The following is a 20223-nucleotide window of genomic DNA, read 5'->3' as shown; positions in this document are numbered from 1 at the left end:
CCCATCATCCCCTTTGGGGCTCTCCTGCATCCTGTCAGAGGCTCACTCTTGGCGGATATGTCTTCAACCATCTCAATCTTGTCTGCCTCAATACCGGCGCCCCGACTTTCCTCTCGGACTCTACTCATACCTACTCCCACTTGGACCTCTCGATCTGTTCTACCACTCTTGCCCGTCGGTTCGAGTGGTATGTCCTTTCTGACACCTATTCGAGCGACCACTTCCCCTGCGTCGTTCGTCTCCTGCACCACACCCCATCCCCACGTCCTTCGAGCTGGAAAACATACCGAAAGCTGACTGGGGACTTGACTCCTCCCTGACGACCTTTCCGGACCACGATTTTCTCAGTTGTGACAGTCAGGTCGAATACCTCATGGCTGTTATCATCAATGCTGCCGAACGTTCCATTCCTCGTACTACCTCTTCTTCACGTCGCGTTTGTGTCCCCTGGTGGAACGAGGCTTGTAGGGACGCTATCCGTGCTCGACAACATGCTTTACGCACCTTTCGCCGCCATCCTACGTTGGCGAATTGTATTGAATACAAACGACTCCGAGCGCAATGCCGTAGAGTCATCAAAGACAGCAAAAAAGCTTGTTGGGCCTCTTTCACCAGCTCCTTTAACAGTTTTACTCCCTCTTCCATCGTTTGGGGTGGCCTGTGCCGGCTGTCGGGCATTAAGGCCCACTCCTCGGTACCTGGCCTGACCTCAGGTAATGAGGTCCTTGTTGATCCTGTGGCTGTCTCCAACGCCTTTGGCCGCTTTTTCGCGGAGGTTTCAAGCTCCGCCCATTACCACCCTGCCTTCCTTCCCAGGAAAGAGGCAGAAGAGGCTCGGCGACCTTCCTTCCACTCACTGAATCTGGAAACTTACAATGCCCCCTTTACTATGCGGGAACTCGAACGTGCGCTTGCACTGTCCCGGTCGTCTGCTCCGGGGCCAGATGCCATTCACGTTCAGATGCTGGCACACCTTTCTCCTGCGGGCAAAAGCTTCCTTCTTCGTACCTACAATCGCGTCTGGACCGAAAGTCAGGTCCCCATGCATTGGCGTGACGCCGTCGTTGTTCCTATACCCAAACCCGGGAAGGGTAGACACCTTCCTTCTAGTTACCGCCCCATTTCTCTTACAGGCTGTGTCTGTAAGGTGATGGAGCTCATGGTTAATGCTCGGTTAGTCTGGATTCTTGAATCTCGACGGCTATTTACTAATGTCCAATGCGGCTTTCGTCGCCGCCGCTCCGCTGTTGACCACCTTGTGACCTTGTCGACATTCATCATGAACAACTTTTTGCGAAGGTGCCAAACAGTAGCCGTGTTCTTCGACTTGGAGAAGGCTTATGATACCTGTTGGAGAGGAGGTATCCTCCGCACTATGCACAGGTGGGGCCTACGCGGTCGCCTGCCCCCTTTTATCGATTCCTTTTTAATGGATCGAAAGTTTAGGGTACGTGTGGGTTCCGTATTGTCCGACGTCTTCCTCCAGGAGAACGGAATGCCTCAGGGCTCCGTCTTGAGCGTAGCCCTTTTTGCCATCGCGATCAATCCAATTACGGATTGCATTCCACCTAATGTCTCGGGCTCTCTCTTTGTCGGTGACTTCGCGATCTACTGCAGTGCCCAGAGAACATGCCTCCTGGAGCGCTGCCTTCAGCGTTGTCTAGACAGCCTCTACTCATGGAGTGTGGCAAATGGCTTCCGGTTCTCTGAAGAGAAGACGGTTTGTATCAACTTTTGGCGATATAAAGCGTTCCTTCCGTCATCCTTACATCTCGGTCCCGTTGTTCTCCCATTCGTGGAAACAACTAAGTTTCTAGGGCTCACGTTGGACAGGAAACTGTGTTGGTCTCCACATGTCTCTTATTTGGCGGCCCGTTGTACACGTTCCCTTAATGTCCTCAGAGTTCTTAGCGGTTCATCTTGGGGAGCGGATCGCACTGTCCTGCTTCGCTTGTATCGGTCGATAGTCAGATCGAAGCTGGATTACGGGAGCTTCGTCTACTCATCCGCTCGCCCATCCCTCTTACGCCGGCTCAACTCCATCCACCATCGGGGGGATACGTCTTGCGACCGGAGCCTTCTACACTAGTCCTGTCGAGAGTCTTTATGCTGAAGCTGCCGAATTACCATTGACCTACCGGCGCGACGTACTGCTGTGTCGGTATGCCTGCCGGCTGTTGTCTAGGCCCAACCACCCCTCTTACCAGTCCTTCTTCGATTCTCTCGACCGTCAGTACGGGTTGTATGTGTCTGCCCTGCTGCCCCCCGGAGTCCGCTTCCGTCGCCTGCTTCGACAATTGGATTTTGCCCTCCCTACCACCTTCAGAGATGGTGAGAGCCCGACACCACCTTGGCTCCAGGCTCCGGTTCATATTTATCTCGACCTCAGCTCACTCCCGAAGGATGGTACTCCAGCTGCAGTGTATTCCTCACGGTTTGTCGAACTTCGTGCTCGACTTGCCGGTCACACCTTTATTTACACCGATGGCTCCAAAACTGACGATGGTGTCGGCTGTGCCTTTGTCGTTGGGGCCGCCACCTTTAAATACCGGCTCCTCGACCAATGTTCCAGCTTTACGGCCGAGCTTTTTGCTCTCCATCAGGCCGTTCAGTATGCCTGCCGCCACCGCCATTCATCGTATGTACTCTGCTCTCACTCACTCAGTGCTCTTCAGAGCCTTGGAGCTCCCTATCCGGTCCATCCCTTGATTCAACGGATACAGCAGTCCCTCCATTCTTTTGCTGATAATGGTTCTCCTGTCAGCTTTCTGTGGGTTCCCGGACATGTCGGAGTGCCTGGGAATGAGGCTGCTGATGCTGCAGCGAAGGCTGCAGTCCTCCTGCCTCGGTCAGCCTCCCATTGTCCCGTCATCTGACGTTCGTGGGGATGTTTGTAAGAGGCTTGTGTCGTTGTGGTGGGATGCTTGGTCATCCCTCCAAGGAAACACTCCGGGCAGTAAAACCGCTCCCAACTGCTTGGACAACATCCTCCCGACCATCTCGGCGAGAGGAGGTCCTTCTGACCAGGTTGCGGATTGGGCATTGCCGTTTTAGCCACCTCTACCTGTTCTCTGGTGACCCAGCTCCGCAGTGCCCTTGTGGTCAGGCATTAACAGTGCGCCATGTTTTATTGTCGTGTCCCCGTTTTAGTCAATTTCGTGTTGTCCTGTCCCTGCCATCTACTTTACCAGACGTTTTAGCTGATGACGCTCGAGCAGCTGCTTGTATTCTGCGTTTTATAACTTTGACTGGCTTGTCCAAAGACATCTAACTTTTTTACTTATTTTATCTGCATCTTTGTCAGGTCCTTCTGGTGTCCCCCCATCCCCTTGAGTTTTACTAGATTCCATGTGCTCTAACAACAGTGACTGGGCGCTAATGACCTCAGTAGTTGAGCGCCCTTAAACCCCACAAAAAAAAAAAACACAGGGATCTATCTGCTGATGCCTGTGCCATTAACTCCCCACGTATCCCAAGAGGTAGATACCCATCCCCCTGGGGCATCGGGACTCCCTGCCATGGGGCCTGTACTGCAGCTGGGTGGTGCTCGTGGGGAGGGCCCCTGGTCGGAATGGGTGGCATCAGGATGGACGACACGCAATGAAGTGTCAATCATCTCTTGCTGCTGCTGCTGCTGCTGCTACTACTGCTGGTGGTGAAACACCTTTTATGGTAGAGCCGATGGGGAATCCTTCATGACAGTGAAGCCTCAGTTTTTGTTGAACATTTAGAGGACAAGTTTGGGGAGGTGGAGGGATTGTCCAAAACGAGATCTGGGTCAGTCTTTATCAAAACAGCATCCTCTGCCCAGCCACAGATGTTACTCACTTGTGACAAGCTGGGGGTGTTTCTGTAACCAACACGACCCATAAGAGCTTAAATGTGGTCTAGGGAATCATATTTCACAGAGACCTTCTTTTGCAGTTTGACTATCAGCTGTGTGCCAATTTAGAGCAGCGAGGTGTACAATTCGTCCAGCGTGTCCACCGGGATCTGAAGGATAATCAGGTTGCCACTGGTGCCTTCATCTTGGCCTTAGAGGGTGAAACATTGCCCGAGAAGGTCAAGGTGATGTTCTACCGCTGATGATGTAAAGCCTTATATCCCTCCACCAATGCATTGCTTCAAGTGCTCCTTGGACTGATTGACCTACACTGAGGCTAAGAGAAAATTTGAACGCTTCCATTCTGTACATATGACACTGCTACAACAGTTCTAGCACAGTCAGCTTAGCTAGCCCCAGTTAGCTCTGAGCTGGAAGATTACACCTGCCCTGTTGATGGTGGGGGCATTTCCCTCCCTGTTGCTCCTGCACCACCTACTTCTGGAGCACCTCCCCCCTCCCCAAAAACCATCTGGGACGTCTGTCGCCACTTCTAAGCCAGAGACGTGGCTGAAGAGACCAAAAGCAGCTGGTCATAAGGGCTTCATGCTCATCCTAAGTCCCAGAGGCTGAATCACTGAAATCTTCCCAGTCAGGGATCAGGGAAACCCAAAGATCAGGGGGGGAGATCCAAAAAAGTCCCCAAGACCAAGGGAATTAGGGTGGCACCCACACCACCACTTTTTGTCCTAAACTCAGTCCGTAGTGACACCGTGTCCCTTCGAACCACTCTTGAAGCTGTGGCTGTCAGAATAAGGACGACACAGGAAATAACTGTCTGCAATGTACATCTTCCTCCAGATGATGCAGTATCCATGAATGTACTAACTGCACTGATTAATCAACTCTCTAAACCTTTACTAGTTTTCGGAGATGTTAATGCCCATAACCCCTTGTGGGGTGGCACCAAGCTTAATGGCAGAGGCAGAGGTGTTGAAACTTCACGGTCTCAGTTCGATCTCTGCCTCTTAAATACTGAGGCTGCCACACATTTCATTGTGACTCATGGTAGTTAATCAGCCATTGAGTTATCAATTTGCAACCCAAGACTTCTTCCATCTATCCACTAAAGAGCGCATGACGACCTATGTGGTTATGACAACTTCCCCATCTTCCTGTAACTGCCCCGGCGTCAGGCCTCTGGACGCCTACCCAGATAGGCTTTAAACAAGGTGGACTGGGGAAACTTTAACCTCTGCTGTTACCATTAAATCTCCCACACGCAGTAACATCGATGTGATGGTCGAGCAGGTGAAGACAATAATTCATTCTGTGGCAGAAAACGTGATCCCTCGCTCTTCAGGGTGCCCCTGGTGTAAGACAGTCCCTTGGTGGTCGCCGGAAGTTGCTGATGCAATTAAGGAGTGTTGGTGAGCTCTACAGTGGCACCCTTCTCTGGAACACCTCATAGCCTTTAAATGTCTCCATGCCCGCATTAGCCATCATATCAAACGACGGAAGCAGGTGTGTTGGCAGACAGAAGTCTCTACCATTGGGAGACATACGTCTGGGCAATGATCAAACATATTTTCGGTTGCCTGACCCCAACAGGTGTTCCCGGTTTTAGCATAAATTAGGTGTTATCTACTACCGATGCAAACAGGATTGCCAAGTGCTTTGCTGGAGCCTCTGCTTTGGTGAAAGACCCCCAGCCTTTTGCACTTTCAAACAGTGGGTGGAAAGTCCTCTCATTCACTACAAGCCACAGTGAATCCTCTAATGCCCCATTTACAGAGGGGGAGCTCCTCAGTGCCCTTGCACATTGCCCCGACACAGTTCCTGGGCCTGATGGCATCCACAGCCAGATGATTAAACATCTCATCTGACTACAAGCGACGTCTTCTAGTCATCTACAACCAGATCTGGTGTGATGGAGTCTTTCCATTGAAATGGTGGGAGAGCACAATCATTCCAGTGCTCAAACCCTGTAAAAACCAGCTTGATGTGGATAGCTATCGGCCTGTCAGCCTCACCAACGTTTCTTTTAAGCTTTCGGAACGTATGGTATGTCGGCAGTTGTTGGGTCCTGAAGTCACGTGGCCTACTGGCTCCATGTTGGGGCGGCTTCTGCCAGGGTTGCTTTACCACTGATAATGTTGTGTCCATTGAGTCTGCCATCCGAAAGGCGTTTCCAGATGCCAACACCTGGTTGCAGTCTCTTTTGACTTACGTAAAGCATACGACCGACCTGGCGACATAATATCCTGGCCACATTGTATGAGTGGAGTCCCCGGGGCGCGTTTTGATTTTTATCCAAAACTTCCTGTCGCTCCATACTTCACATGTTCAAGTTGGTGCCTCCCATAGTTTCCATCCATATCCAGGAGAATGGAGTCCCGCTGGGTTCCCCTGGGCTCTGTAGAGTGTGTCTCTACTTTTAGTGGCAATTAATGGCCTAGCAGCAGCTGTCGGGCCCTCTGCTCACCTTGTCTGTATGCAGACGACTTCTGCATTTCATACTGCTGCTTCAGTTGTGGTGCTGCTGAGCATCGCCTACAGGGGGCCAACCACATGACGCAGTCATGGGCTCTAGTACATGGCTTCTAGTTTTCCACCATGTAGACATGTCAGGCATTTCTGTCGGCGTCGTACCATTCTTCCGGAACCAGCGCTTTACCTTAATGACGATCCACTCACTGTGGTGAAGACATATCGATTCCTAGGTCTGGTTTTTGATGCTCATTTGATTTGGCTTCTTCATCTTCGTCAGCTTAAATGGAAGTGTTGGCACCACCTCAATGCCCTCCATTACCTGAGCAACACGAACTGGGGTGGAGATTTCTCCACGTTGCTGCAGCTCTACAGAGCCCTTGTGCAATCCTGCCTTGACTATGGGAGTGCGATTTATGGTTCAGTGGAACCCTCAGCATTGCGTTTGCTTGACGCATTGCACCATTGCGGAGTTCAACTAGTGACAGGAGGCTTTAGGGATAGTCTTGTGGCAACCATAGTGGTGGAGGCTGGAGTCCTTCCATTGAAGATGAGACGTGTACAACTGCTCGCCCGTTAAGTTGCACACATTCATAGCTCTTCTGAACCTCCTAATTATAGTCTTCTTTTTCCCAACCACAGCGGTTCACCTCCAACATAGGCGGCCCAGGTCGGGGCTAACGATTGCGGTTCGTGTGCGATCGCTTCTGTCTGAACTGGAGTCCTTCCCATCACCACACCTTTCCTCGAGGTCCTGCAGCTGTAAGCTGATGCTTCGCCTGGACCTTTCGTGTGCCCCTAAGGACTCAGTTAACCCTGAGTGTCTCTGCTGTCACTTGCTCTCTATTCTTGAAGTGTTCTGGGGCTCTGAAATGGTTTACACATACGGCTTGCTGGCTGATGGTAATGTTGGCTTTGCCTTTATCTACAGAGGCCATATTGAACAGCATTCCTTGCCCGATGGCTGCAGTGTATTCACTGCCGAACATGTGGCCATATCTCGTGCACTTCAGTATATCCGTTCGTGCTCCAAGAAAGTGTTTCTTCTGTGTAATGACTCATTGGGCAGCCTACAAGCTATCGACCAGTGCTACCTCGCCATCCTTAAGTTGCTTCCATCCAGGAGTCTGTCTATGCCCTGGACCAGTCCCGTTGGTCAAGGGTTTGTGTGGACCACAGGACACGTCAGCATCACAGGCAATGAACTTGCCTACAGGCTGGCCAAACAGGTTGTGCGGAAACCGCGTCTGGAGATCGGCATCTGTGAACCTGATCTGCATTCTGGCTTACGCTACAGGGAGACGGAATGTCATAGTACGACACTCAACAAACTGAGTGCCATTAAGGAGACTACGAATGTGTGGAAGTCGTCCATGCGGTCCTCTCGCAAGGAATCTGTTGTCGTCTGTGCTGGCTCCGCATTGGCTACGCCTGGGCGTACCATGGTTACCTCTTGTGCCGTGAAGATCCGCCTCATGTCGATGTGGCGCCCGGTTGACAGTGACCTGTATTGTGGTTCACTGTCCCAACTTTGACTGCCCAGCGACGAAATCTTAGGTTACTGGACTCGTTGCCGCTCATTTTATCTGACAGTCTCATTGGCTGATTTAGTTTCGTGTTTTATTCCTGATGGTGGGTTTTATCACGTTTTAGCACATGTCCTTTGGCCCTCTGTCATCCTCACTAGTGCTTTTAGTGTTGGTTTTAATTGTTGCAGAGTGGCTGGCATTTCCTTGTTATTCTCGTGGCTGGCCAGCCACCGTAATCTTTCTTGTTTTACTCTCTTCTGTTTCTAGTGTCTGTTGTTTTCTTGTCCTATTTTGTTACTTTCAGTGTTTGTTGCCTTTCCTTTCTTTCCGTTTTTTGTTGCATGTCTTGTCCCCCCACCCCCAGACTTGTGGCATTTTTTTATTGGGGACAAGGGACTGCTGACCTCATAGTGTAGTCCCTTCTCCCCTTTTTTAAACCAACAAATATTTCTTATTCCATTATGTTCGGTGGTCCTTTATCGTATGTACTGTCAAGGGATTGCAGTTAGTTGTTGGTTTGTGGTCTTTCATAGCTGTTTAATTTATTCTCAAGAGATGGAAAGACTTTATTGTGAAATTTGATTGGTTTTATCTTTATTGGTAATTTCCATTGCAACAGTTAGTCTATTTCGATCCCATATTCTCCTCTTTACATTGTGCAATAAACCATATCTTCTCGTCCTCTCATTCTTAAACTGTTGCACTACTCTTTTGGCCATTAATAATACTGATCTAAAATTTCTAGGATGCAAAGCTTCAAGAAAAAAATTTGAAAACTGGAAAACAAATAACACAGTCTCAAAGAGTACCTTTTGAAATTCCTGAAGACAAATTAGATGAAGACATTGAAGTTCGTAAAGTACATGGAGTGAAGCAGAATAAGGTATCGCCAAGCACAAAGGATTTACAAAGAGTGCCATTGAAGGAACTACCTGTACCAATATTTGAAGATGTATGTACTACTGCACCCCAAGATAAGAACTCACTAGTGAGTGAACAGTTCATAGAGGAAACAGCTCTTGTAATTAATGGTTACACAGAAGATGTATACAGATACTTGAGAGAAATAGAGGTAAGCAGTTAGAATTTTTTATTTATTTAAATTCTTTTGTCTAACGAATGTTCTACATCCACTAACGTCATTTTTGTTGAAATTTGCAGGAAAGACATCGTCCTCGTGCAGGTTATATGAAAAAGCAGCCAGATATAACATATTCCATGCGGTGTATCTTAGTTGACTGGCTTGTTGAAGTTGCTGAAGAGTACAAATTGCAAACAGAAACCCTGTACCTTGCGGTCTCTTTCATAGATCGTTTCTTGAGCTACATGTCTGTTGTAAGAGCTAAGTTACAACTAGTTGGAACTGCTGCCATGTTCATTGCTGCGTGAGTAATTCAGAACATAAGTACAGCATTAAGTGTTATTTACAATGCCAATTTTGTTGGTGACCAGCATGTTGAGTGTTCATGGAATAGTCGAGAAGCTATCAATTTTTCAAATGACAGGCATTTAGGGGAAGGGTCCTTCAGAACTTTACAGGGTGATGTCACCTGATACTCTTTCAAACCTGTAAGAAACTAAAACATTCCTCGGTTAGATTACCTCACCAAAATTCGGTTATGTAATATCTTCAATATCAATGTATTTTATGAAACTATGAAAGTCTTAAGTGACCAAAATATAAAAAAAAACGTTGTGCTCTTAATAAATGCAAACTTCAGGAAGTTCATGAAATATTAAAACATTTAATCATTGACTAGAATCTGGCTGTAAATTTTAAAATTCTTTCCTTCAAAGCAATCAAATATGAACATGTATGGGACTGAAAAGTAATAGACAAATAATTGGCACTCACTCACTTGTTGGAAGAGTATTCTTAGAGACTAAAGTTAATGCATAAAAAAACTTTAGGCATTCTTTGTAATATTGATACAAATTTATCACCAAAATTTAGTGCAACTAGAATAGCACACTTTTCTTTCTCTGAAAACTGTAGTTAAAATGATCTAGCTCTTAGTAATCTTTGTAGCACAAGATTGAAGAAGAAATTCACTCTCATACTACATTTAAATTTCTGTCCAACATGGCAGTATGAACATCTGGTGCTATAATTCAGAATGTATTGAAATTGTCAACTTATTATCAAGGATGGAGCACCTCAAGCTTTACAGTTCATACATTAATAAAACTTAGAGGTAATGTGTTGAAATGGTAATGACCTTTTGTCTTGAAGGAACAATACTAAATGTACATTTAGTCTTTCCTAATGTCCTACGTTGTAGGAAATGATGTAAAGTATATTGCAGTCTCAATGTCATTACACACATCACGCACAAGAAATTGGCCTGAAAGGGAGACAGTTAATTTATTGGCAACAATGATTCTGATTAATTGAAACAGCCCTTATCTTATGATGAACAAGATTCACATTGCAAAAATTAATACTTTTCTGGTGTAGACTGTTCCATGAAATTGAGGGCAAACTGTGGGATGTTTACAACTTGTTGCCATGATAGTTCAGTGCAGTCTTCAGACCAACTTTGTCTGAATACTGACGAACATCCATTAATCTCCTATATTTGAACCCTTGCTAGAACATGCACAGTGTAAAAAGTGGTGCACATGTGCTGCACTACACTGCGCAGCATGGCCTTCTGCGTGAAAGACCACCTCTTACCTAACAAATAGGTTTGTCTTCACTCGTTAGCCAGTTGCTCTGAGGCTTTACTGAGTTATGTGCAACACAGGGTACACCATTCATGTGCTGGCAGGGTATTATATACTAGATCTCAGTGCATTTTCCTCAGCATTTACCTGAATGTGGCCATAAGGCAATATGCCAAAATATTGACAGCAAATTCGACATCCTGCAGTCTGCCTGAAATTTCGTAGAGTAATGATTCAGTTCTATGAACTCTTAAGGGTTGTTGCTAAATATACTCTATTGTCTTTGTTGCAGAAAATATGAAGAAATATATCCTCCTGATGTGAAAGAATTTGTGTACATAACAGATGACACTTATACGAAGAAACAGGTTCTTCGTATGGAACATCTTATTCTGAAAGTACTTTCATTTGATCTATCTGTTCCTACAGTATTAACTTTTCTGACAACATTCTTCTCTGTTGACAAAGTTTCAGACACAGTTCTCTATTTAGCAATGGTGAGTACATAAGATTTTTATTCCAGCATAGTGATGCAGAGAGCAAATTTCCTTATGGATGGAAAAAGGCTTGTAAATATGAGTGGTGTCATAACAGTAAACTGACTTCGTTTAATATCTGCCTTGTCCTCCTCTGTCTTGAAAACAAGTGAAAACTACGGTTAAGTGTTTAGTGAAGGTGAAAAATTTGGTTTAAATAACTTGAAAGTTTCCACAAGTATTAAAAATTCCCCATTGTCAGGGCTAAATTTAGACTAATATTGGAAGAAAGCAGAGAATGTCTACAGGTACAGGTTATTTGGCTCAGACATAATGAAGTCTTATGTTGAGTATAAGTAATGAGTAAAAGTAACAGCTCAAAACAGTGTTCAGCAGATTATATGCAATGAAAATGAAATTCATTTTCATACTAATTAGCTCTGACAATGTGTGAAGTTACTCCTCGCATAATTTTATAATACATATTCAAGCTCAAAGAAGTCCTATCAACCTGTGTGGAAGGAGATGACAAATAGGTAATTTTAAAAATTAAAGAAATGTTATTTAGTAAAAAATACGGTGCAAAGTGGAAAACCGAGGCAGTTATTGTGTGTGTGTGTGTGTGTGTGTGTGTGTGTGTGTGTGTGTGTGTGTGTGTGTGTGTGTGTGTGTGTGTGTGTGTTTTTCAGTTCGATTGTTGAAGCTGTTTGGGACTAATTTATTAAATAGACTTGGAGAGTACTGATGTTCTAGTCTGCCATAATTACTGGTATTTTAATAGTTAGTGCTGAAGAAAGTTTTTTGCTGTTGTCAATATTTAGTATAAATTTAGGAAAAAATTGTGAATAAGTAACTGAAGTAATACGGACGTCACTGGAACAGTAGTTTTTGTTATGAATGTTTAAAGTTTAAAATTAAGCTGTAATGTACAAATCTATCAAAATTAACTTCTAACCATATTAGGAAAAGGATAGATTGCAACACATTGTAAAGATGACCTCCCCATTTATATCCCCTCACCCTCTGCCAAAGCAACCACCCATTTTCCCCTTACCTGCTCCTTCTTTTCCACTCCACAAGTCTCCCCCTGGGACTTCCTGCTCCCGCAGCTTCCCAATGCTGTACCTGTTGGCAGTCTTGTCATGCCTCTTTCTAGTCCCAGCTGATAATACTTTACCCCCACCCCCACCTGCATCCTGCTATCCGTCCCTCTTCCCTGACCCACTCCTTGAGTCTGACAGTTGCATTCTGGCCGGAGATTGTGCATGCCACTTACTTTTCTGAGGAAGACTTTGGCCAAAAGCTAAATGTGTAACTCAACATGGCATCTTTATGATGGTGAGTAGCAATCTATCCTTTGGCTAACACTGTTGATATTCCAAGCTGGAGTTTCCATTGTTGAAAACTTCCAGCACAGTCTTTTGAAACTTGTTTCTTACTCAAAAGTGGCAAGTGCAGGTCTTATTTATTTGTTCTGTACTTTGCAGTACCTGAGTGAATTAACTTTAGTGGAAGGTGATCCTTATCTCCAGTATTTACCATCTGTGAGGGCAGGAGCAGCAATTGCATTAGCTAGACACACGCTAGAGCAGACAGTCTGGCCTCAAGAACTTGAAACTTTCTCTGGTTACTCACTGGCAGATCTGAAACCTTGTATTGAATCTTTGCAAAAAACATTTGGGGAGTCTGCAACACATCCTCAACAAGCAATAAGAGAGAAATATAAATCTCACAGGTAAGTAAAGAATCCACGAACTGACATACTCAAATTAAAGAAATTTAGTGGCTGACGGCAGCAGTGCTGTCAAATGGTCGTTTAATGAAAGCAGTTAAGTCACCAAATGATTAATTTTTGAAAATTAACAGCACTTCAAATATTTGGTAATTCTCAAAAGAATTTAAACCTGTAGTTGTGTAAGCATGTGTACTAAAGTGTCTCTACCTTAAGTTTTCTGCAGTTTTGTATTAAATAAAGCTAATAACAGTTGCAACCCAAACAGAATGTTGGAGCCATTGAGGCAGCAATTTTGAATAACCGGCATGTCAAAGTGTGAACCTTTTCACAGCAGCTCAAAATTTCCTATGGTGCTATGTAAAATACTGTTTGTGGTATGTTGAAATTTCGTAAAGTTAGCACTTGCTGGTGTACCTAAAAACCTGACAACCACAAGGGACAGCAAATGAAAAGCTAGAATCACTTAGCACCTTAATGCCACAGAACGGCACAATTTTCTGAAAGAAATTGACTGGTGATGCGTTCACACACCCAAAACGAAGCAGGCATGTATGGAGTAGAAATGTGCTGGTTCGCAATAGGAAAAAATTCAAAGTGGCTTAATCTGCTAGGAAAGTGTTTGTGACAGTGTTCAGAGATATGTGTAGTGTGTTATTGGTGGACTTTGCTGAACACAGGACCACTGTTAATGCTGCAACCTATATTAAAAATTTGGTTAACTAGCATCATGCCTTTCATGAGAAACACAACAGTGTTGATACTGACAATGACCATGTTTACCCCCAAGTTGAGGCTCCTCTTTGTAAGAAAATTGTCAAATTTGGTGGGAGGTGCACACTTATGCATCTGTTGCAAATCATTGTCTGGCCAGGAGTTTCTTCATGCAACCAAACAGGTCAAAGTCCCGTATAGCTTTTACTTGATGGAAATAGGCTGTCAAGTCGAGTTGGGACAAGTTACTGGTTTGTGGCAGGTGGTGTTTTTCAATGACTTACTCCTAATAAGTACTGTGCCACAGCTTCAGACTAGATTTTGTGAGCAAGGTTCATTTTCTTGAAGCGAGAAGAGTTCAGAATTATGATAAAAATGGTTTGTGCTTAGATTGGAACAAATTTTAAAGTACTAACCACACTTCTCCATTTAGACCTATGATGATCAATGCTGTGGCTCCAATGTGAGAAAATGCAGATGTCTTTAAAGGAGACCAGTGTCTCTAAGATTACACAACTAAAATAAATGAAATTTCTTGTGTACAGGGTGTTGATAGAAATCAATGGGGAGAGTTGAAAATGTGCTCCCAGCCAGGATTCGAACCCAGGATCTCCTGCTTACCCACTCTAACCCCTAAACCACCAAGGACACAGGAATTTGCACAGCTGTGTGGATTTATCCTAAGCACGCCCCTCAGTGGACCCACATTCTCAACTTACTCTACACACTACAAAAGTAGTGCTCCCTGCCCAGTAATCTCAATGCTCATTATAAGGGCTATTCTCGCACGAGTTAGTGTGTGTGTACATTCACACACACAAATTCGGACATGTCCAAAAGAACAGATGCCATACTAATAACATAAACGAGGCTGGTTTTCTTACCCCCAGCACAATGTAAATAAGTTTTATGGAAATGACTTTAGTGTTGTAAAAACTGTGGTTGTGCTGAATCTTGCTCCAAACCTATTATCTTCAGTGATATTTATCAAATTCATTTTATGAGTGTAAGGGCTGTTAGTGAATTGGAGCTATTCTGATAAAAATGGCAGTTATGTAGTGGCCAGCATAATGACACAGAAATAAGCATCTGATACCAGTATATTTAGCAGGATTTACTACAGTGTTAAATTTGTTCTCACATGAAATCTCACTGAGAGTTCAGAGGCTCACTAGTGTTGTTGTGCTAATTTCACATTACATATTGGAACCTTATACAGAGATAGAAGGCATGGTTCCTTAAAGAAATCTCACTATATAATGATGCCTACGTCCATTTGTATAACTTGGTCATATTTCCAAATTTGTAATGAAATGCACGTGGACTTAATGCTGGTACTAGAATAATTATTATTAATAGTAAATTTGAAGCACTATTTTGTGCAACTGAGATTGAAATTTCTCAGCTCTTCCGTGTGTCTGCAAACTGCTAAAGTAACAACCCAGAATCTGTTAAAGTGGCACTTACTTTTTAAGTGTTGTGTAATTTCATAAGAAACAAACTAGAAAATAAAGATAATGTATTGACAGACTTGCTGCAGTTTGTCACTGTGTGAGCCAAAAGGAATATAAATTAATCCATAGCTACACAATCCTGGAGTGAATGTGACTGTTAGTGTTTGGTAGGGTTTAGTTAGGACTTCAGAGAATATTGCTGGTAAAGTATTATTGGAACAATTGAGATTTCACCAAAAAGCAATGTACAGTGTCATTAACAAATTTTGTAATTGAATTAATTGTCAAGAATACCCAACAACTTGAAAAATGTCAGTATAAACACAAAATATGCAATACTTTGTCAGAATGTTAAAATGAACTGCAGTAATGGATATTATTATCATGTGATCTACTTTAGTCAAACTGAAAACAGGCAGTGGGAATACTGTTTATCAAATTTGTATATCAGTGGGTATAATAGTTTACTTCATATGAATAGTGTATTATGCCATTTTGGTCATATTTAGAGATTTTTGCAAATGTTAACGTCACATTGTATTAACCTGAACAGTATATCCACTGTACCAATTCCATAGCAGTAATTAGTGTTGACACATTTGATTTGGGAGGACCCTGGTTAGATTCCCAGAACCCCTGACTTTTTTCCTCCCCTCCAAATTGTAAGTTTGGTAGGGGCTCACTCAAAACATCATCCAGGTGTTGCCTGGATAAAGCAGAACATCAAAATTAAAACTGACCATAATGGCTGGAGTCATTAGAAATTTGATAGTCCCACAATAATATTTTGCTATTCCTACTGCCTTCTAGGCAAGTCAGCCATTTGGAGCAGGCCTAATCTGAGAGTAATGTGGTGGTACATACAGGATGTTCAACTGGAGGTGGTGGAGACATAAAACTATTTATCATTTGGGTGCCCAAGTGACAGTAATAAAATTAAGATTGACCATTGCAGGATTTGTGTTGTTGGTATGATTAGTCGTGACTTAGCATTAGACTCTGGTACTAGTGTGGACATGAGATTGAAACACACGTAACTGTGCATGACAGTTGCAGAGTCAGCATGAGCCTGGGCAAGGTGAGTAAAGCTTCACTCATAAAGCTGTTTCGATAAAGCTGCACTTGTGCTGCTGCTCTTAACAAGTGTAGATGGGTTATGGAAATATGGGTAGGTATTCTTTCTGTGCTGGGGTTGAACATAGTTTGGAAGTTCGAATTAACTGACAAGTTGCTTCTGGGAGAGGACATTAGTTAATTGTGCTACAAACTGGAGTAACTGTTACCATGGCTGAGGTTGGCGACCCCATAGTGAGATTTTTAGTGGTGAACAAGATGTCATGACAACTAAACATTCCTTGGTTAACCGTTCTTTTGGGCAGTTAATAGAATACTCCAGAGCATATCAGGCTGATGCAGATGGCAGTCACATTAAGAAACATTTGTAACCTGGAATGTAAACAGGATATGCAGTTAATGTTACCCTTTCATGTTTCTTTCAGTGCTTGATCTGTTCTGTCTTCCATATTTCCTTAAAAATGTTTCCACAAAGTTTCATTGTCTTAAAATCGTGTTTCCATGGTGACCCTGTCAAGTAGAGAACTTTTAGTTACAACCACATTGCATACTCAGATTTTCCATTGAAACTATTTACAAAAGGTGTAATGAAAAATAAAGGCCTTTTACAGGTATCAGTGATAAATTGAAACAAATTTAATTAGCTTCGTACAAGTGGTGCTCTGCCCAGCCCCATATAATCATTTGTTGCTGAATTGACGTATGAAGTTTGTGAAGCATTCTGTAAATTTGAAATGTTGAATCAATTTCAGTACACAGCACAAGAAAATTGCGTGCCAAAAATGTCGAAGTTCTTAGTAATTAATGGATAATCATAGAACAGAATAAGAGAAATAACTGGTGTTTAAAGGATGTGTTAGATACTATATGCTGTTCCTGATCATATATAGGAGACAATCTGAGTGGCCCTCTTAGGTTGTTTGCAGGTGCCTCATTTACTACCTAATAGTCATCAAAAGAACAATCATTTAGACAAGATATCTGTATGGCGTGGGAATTGTTCTTTTGATGTGTATGTGGATAACTTCGCTTTTGATTTAGCCATGCTACATTTCGATTGCCCAACAAGTCGCACAAATCCAGACTGTTAAGTCGACTAAATTTTTAGGGATTACAATTACAAGTAACTTAAATTGCAATGCTCACATAGATAATGTTGTGGGAAGGCAAACCAAAGAATGTCATTCATTGGTAGAACATGTAGAAAATATAACAGGTCTAATAAAGACTGCCTACACTATGCTTGTATGTCCTCTTCTGGAGTATTACTGTGCGGGGTAGGTCCTGCTTCAGACAGGACTGCCGGAGAACTTCAAAAAAGTTCAAATAGCAGCAGCTTGTTTTCTATTATAGTGAAATATGGGAGAGTGCCACAGATGATACACAAATTGAAGTGACAATCAAAGGCGTTGCTTTACAGCAGGATCTCCTCTTGAAATTTCAATCACCATCTTTCTTCTTAGAATGTGACTATTTTGTTGATAGCCACTATCAGAGCTCGCACAGGATGATTTGAATGAGTTTTTCTACATGTTGTTAGATTGAGAGGGTAGAGAAATAACTTGAAAGGGGTTTGACAAACCCTCTGCCACACACTTTCACAATTGCAGAGTAATTGTGTAGATGAAGAGTGCATACTTCACTGTCCCAATTTAGAAAGACTGTAGAAGTTTGCATTTGTCTAAATGCACTAATAAAATAGTTTTTGTATGTCCATGTCTTTAACTTAAAGTGAATAAAATAGTAAGGAAATTGGTTCTCACTTTTCAGTAAGTTCCCTTTTTCTAATACAAGCATAACTGGAAATTTTTTGTTCATAAAAACACTCTAGTACTGCCACAAAATTGTTTGCTTTGTCTAAAGAAACCTATAAAGACAATATTTCTTGAAATGTAAATTGCCAGTCTGTATGATCTGATATTTTACTGTTGGTTTTTTCAGGTGGCATTGTGTCTCTCTACTTGCACCTAGGGATGCACCCATATGCTGAGTTTTCACAGCTACTGAAGACTTCCTTAAAAGCATGTGAAAATAATAAATGTACAAATACCTGAGGTTAATTTTTAATTCATACAGCTGCCCAGATGAGATCTGTGTTTCACAGTCTGTGATATTTCATATTCATTTATTTACACAATACATTCACATTGTTTTTAGTTGTGTATTTTGACATTTAGAAACCTTTATTGGCTCACTTTTTGTATTCAGCTTTAATGTTTTACAATGATCTGAAGGACTGCTGTGTTTGCTCCTTTTACACAAGGAATATTTATGATGTAAATTTCAGTGTGTGTGTGTGTGTGTGTGTGTGTGTGTGTGTGTGTGTGTGTGTGTGTGTGTGTTGGGGGGGGGGGGGGGGGGTTGCATGGGTGTACAGTTACGAGGTTTACCTCAATACTATATGTATATATGTAGCATGTATTTTTTAAAATGTCACTTTCCCAGTGCTGCTTAACGTCTTACTGTGGTAAGAAAATATTGTAGTAAATTGCTGTAATAACTTTTTAAAATAAAGTTGCATAATGTTCTTGCTTCTTGTTTTTTCTCCACAAATAACTTGGGAATGTTAAGGAGGAAATTAGTCTGACGATAAAGATCGGGGACAAGAGAAAAAAAGCTGCATTGTTACACTAATAACTTCAGAAGATATTAAGGCCATTCAAAAATTCAGACTTTTTTTTATAATAAAATCAGACAGGTGTTTGGGAACACAGCAATTGGTACCACGAAGGTAAGTGGTATAAATTCTTCAGATGGCCACTAAATCATGAATGTTCAGGTAGGTCCTTAACATAAACATATGAAGTTGTTGTTGATTGTGTAAAGACCCTGGTGATGCAAGATAGACAAATTGCAACTGGAGAACATGCAGCTGAAGTTAAAATTAGTATTGGATCCATTCATTCCAATTTTGACAGAACATTTGGGCCTCAGAAAGACCTGAGCAAAATTTGTGCCAAATTTGCTAACAACTCTACATAATCAATTTTGTTTGTAGATAAAACAAGACTTACTGGACACTGAACAGCAATCCCAACTTTGGCACAGTAATCAGTTACTGTACTAAACACCCCTGGAAAAAGTACAAACTGCTTTGGTCAAACTGAACTCCTGTAACTACAGATGGAGCTTCTATGAAGACTGAAAAATAAATAAATTTACTGTGTATATAAAAACAAAGATGAGGTGACTTACCGAACAAAAGCGCTGGCAGGTCGATAGACACACAAACACACACACAAAATTCAAGCTTTCGCAACAAACTGTTGCCTCATCAGGAAAGAGGTAAGGAGAGGGGAAGACGAAAGGAAGTGGGTTTTAAAGGAGAGGGTAAGGAGTCATTCCAATCCCGGGAGCGGAAAGACTTACCTTAGGGGGAAAAAAGGACAGGTATACACTCGCACACACGCACATATCCATCCACACATACAGACACAAGCAGACATATTTAAAGACAAAGAGTTTGGGCAGAGATGTCAGTCGAGGCAGAAGTGTAGAGGCAAAGAAGTTGTTGAAAGACAGGTGAGGTATGAGTGGCGGCAACTTGAAATTAGCGGAGATTGAGGCCTGGCGGATGACGAGAAGAGAGGATATACTGAAGGGCAAGTTCCCATCTCCGGAGTTCGGATAGGTTGGTGTTGGTGGGAAGTATCCAGATAACCCGGACGGTGTAACACTGTGCCAAGAGGTGCTGGCTGTGCACCAAGGCATGTTTAGCCACAGGGTGATCCTCATTACCAACAAACACTGTCTGCCTGTGTCCATTCATGCGAATGGACAGTTTGTTGCTGGTCATTCCCACATAGAATGCATCACAGTGTAGGCAGGTCAGTTGGTAAATCACGTGGGTGCTTTCACACGTGGCTCTGCCTCTGATCGTGTACACCTTCCGGGTTACAGGACTGGAGTAGGTGGTGGTGGGAGGGTGCATGGGACAGGTTTTGCATCGGGGGCGGTTACAAGGATAGGAGCCAGAGGGTAGGGAAGGTGGTTTGGGGATTTCATAGGGATGAACTAACAGGTTACGGAGGTTAGGTGGACGGCGGAAAGACACTCTTGGCGGAGTGGGGAGGATTTCATGAAGGATGGATCTCATTTCAGGGCAGGATTTGAGGAAGTCGTATCCCTGCTGGAGAGCCACATTCAGAGTCTGGTCCAGTCCCGGAAAGTATCCTGTCACAAGTGGGGCACTTTTGTGGTTCTTCTGTGGGGGATTCTGGGTTTGAGGGGACGAGGAAGTGGCTCTGGTTATTTGCTTCTGTAC

The 20223-nt window shown here is 43.3% G+C and overlaps 1 protein-coding gene across 1 annotated transcript in view; it reads left to right on the top strand.

Annotated features, from left to right (window-relative positions):
* Nucleotides 1–18295, top strand: part of LOC124804828 (cyclin-A2-like) — a 42647-nt gene extending 24352 nt beyond the window's left edge. Inside the window, exons 2-6 of the mRNA XM_047265174.1 lie at nt 8588–8914; nt 9004–9227; nt 10802–11006; nt 12473–12720; nt 17901–18295. Of these exons, the coding sequence (XP_047121130.1) occupies nt 8588–8914; nt 9004–9227; nt 10802–11006; nt 12473–12720; nt 17901–17949 (1053 nt within the window). The 3' untranslated portion in view covers nt 17950–18295. The remainder of the gene's footprint in view (nt 1–8587; nt 8915–9003; nt 9228–10801; nt 11007–12472; nt 12721–17900) is intronic.
* The last annotated feature ends 1928 nt before the right edge of the window (nt 18296–20223 follow it).

Source organism: Schistocerca piceifrons, chromosome 7 (assembly GCF_021461385.2).
Source record: "Schistocerca piceifrons isolate TAMUIC-IGC-003096 chromosome 7, iqSchPice1.1, whole genome shotgun sequence".
Taxonomy (NCBI): domain Eukaryota; kingdom Metazoa; phylum Arthropoda; class Insecta; order Orthoptera; family Acrididae; genus Schistocerca; species Schistocerca piceifrons.
The sequence above is the reverse complement of the archived record's forward strand: the minus strand, read 5'-3'. Positions and strand labels throughout refer to the sequence as shown.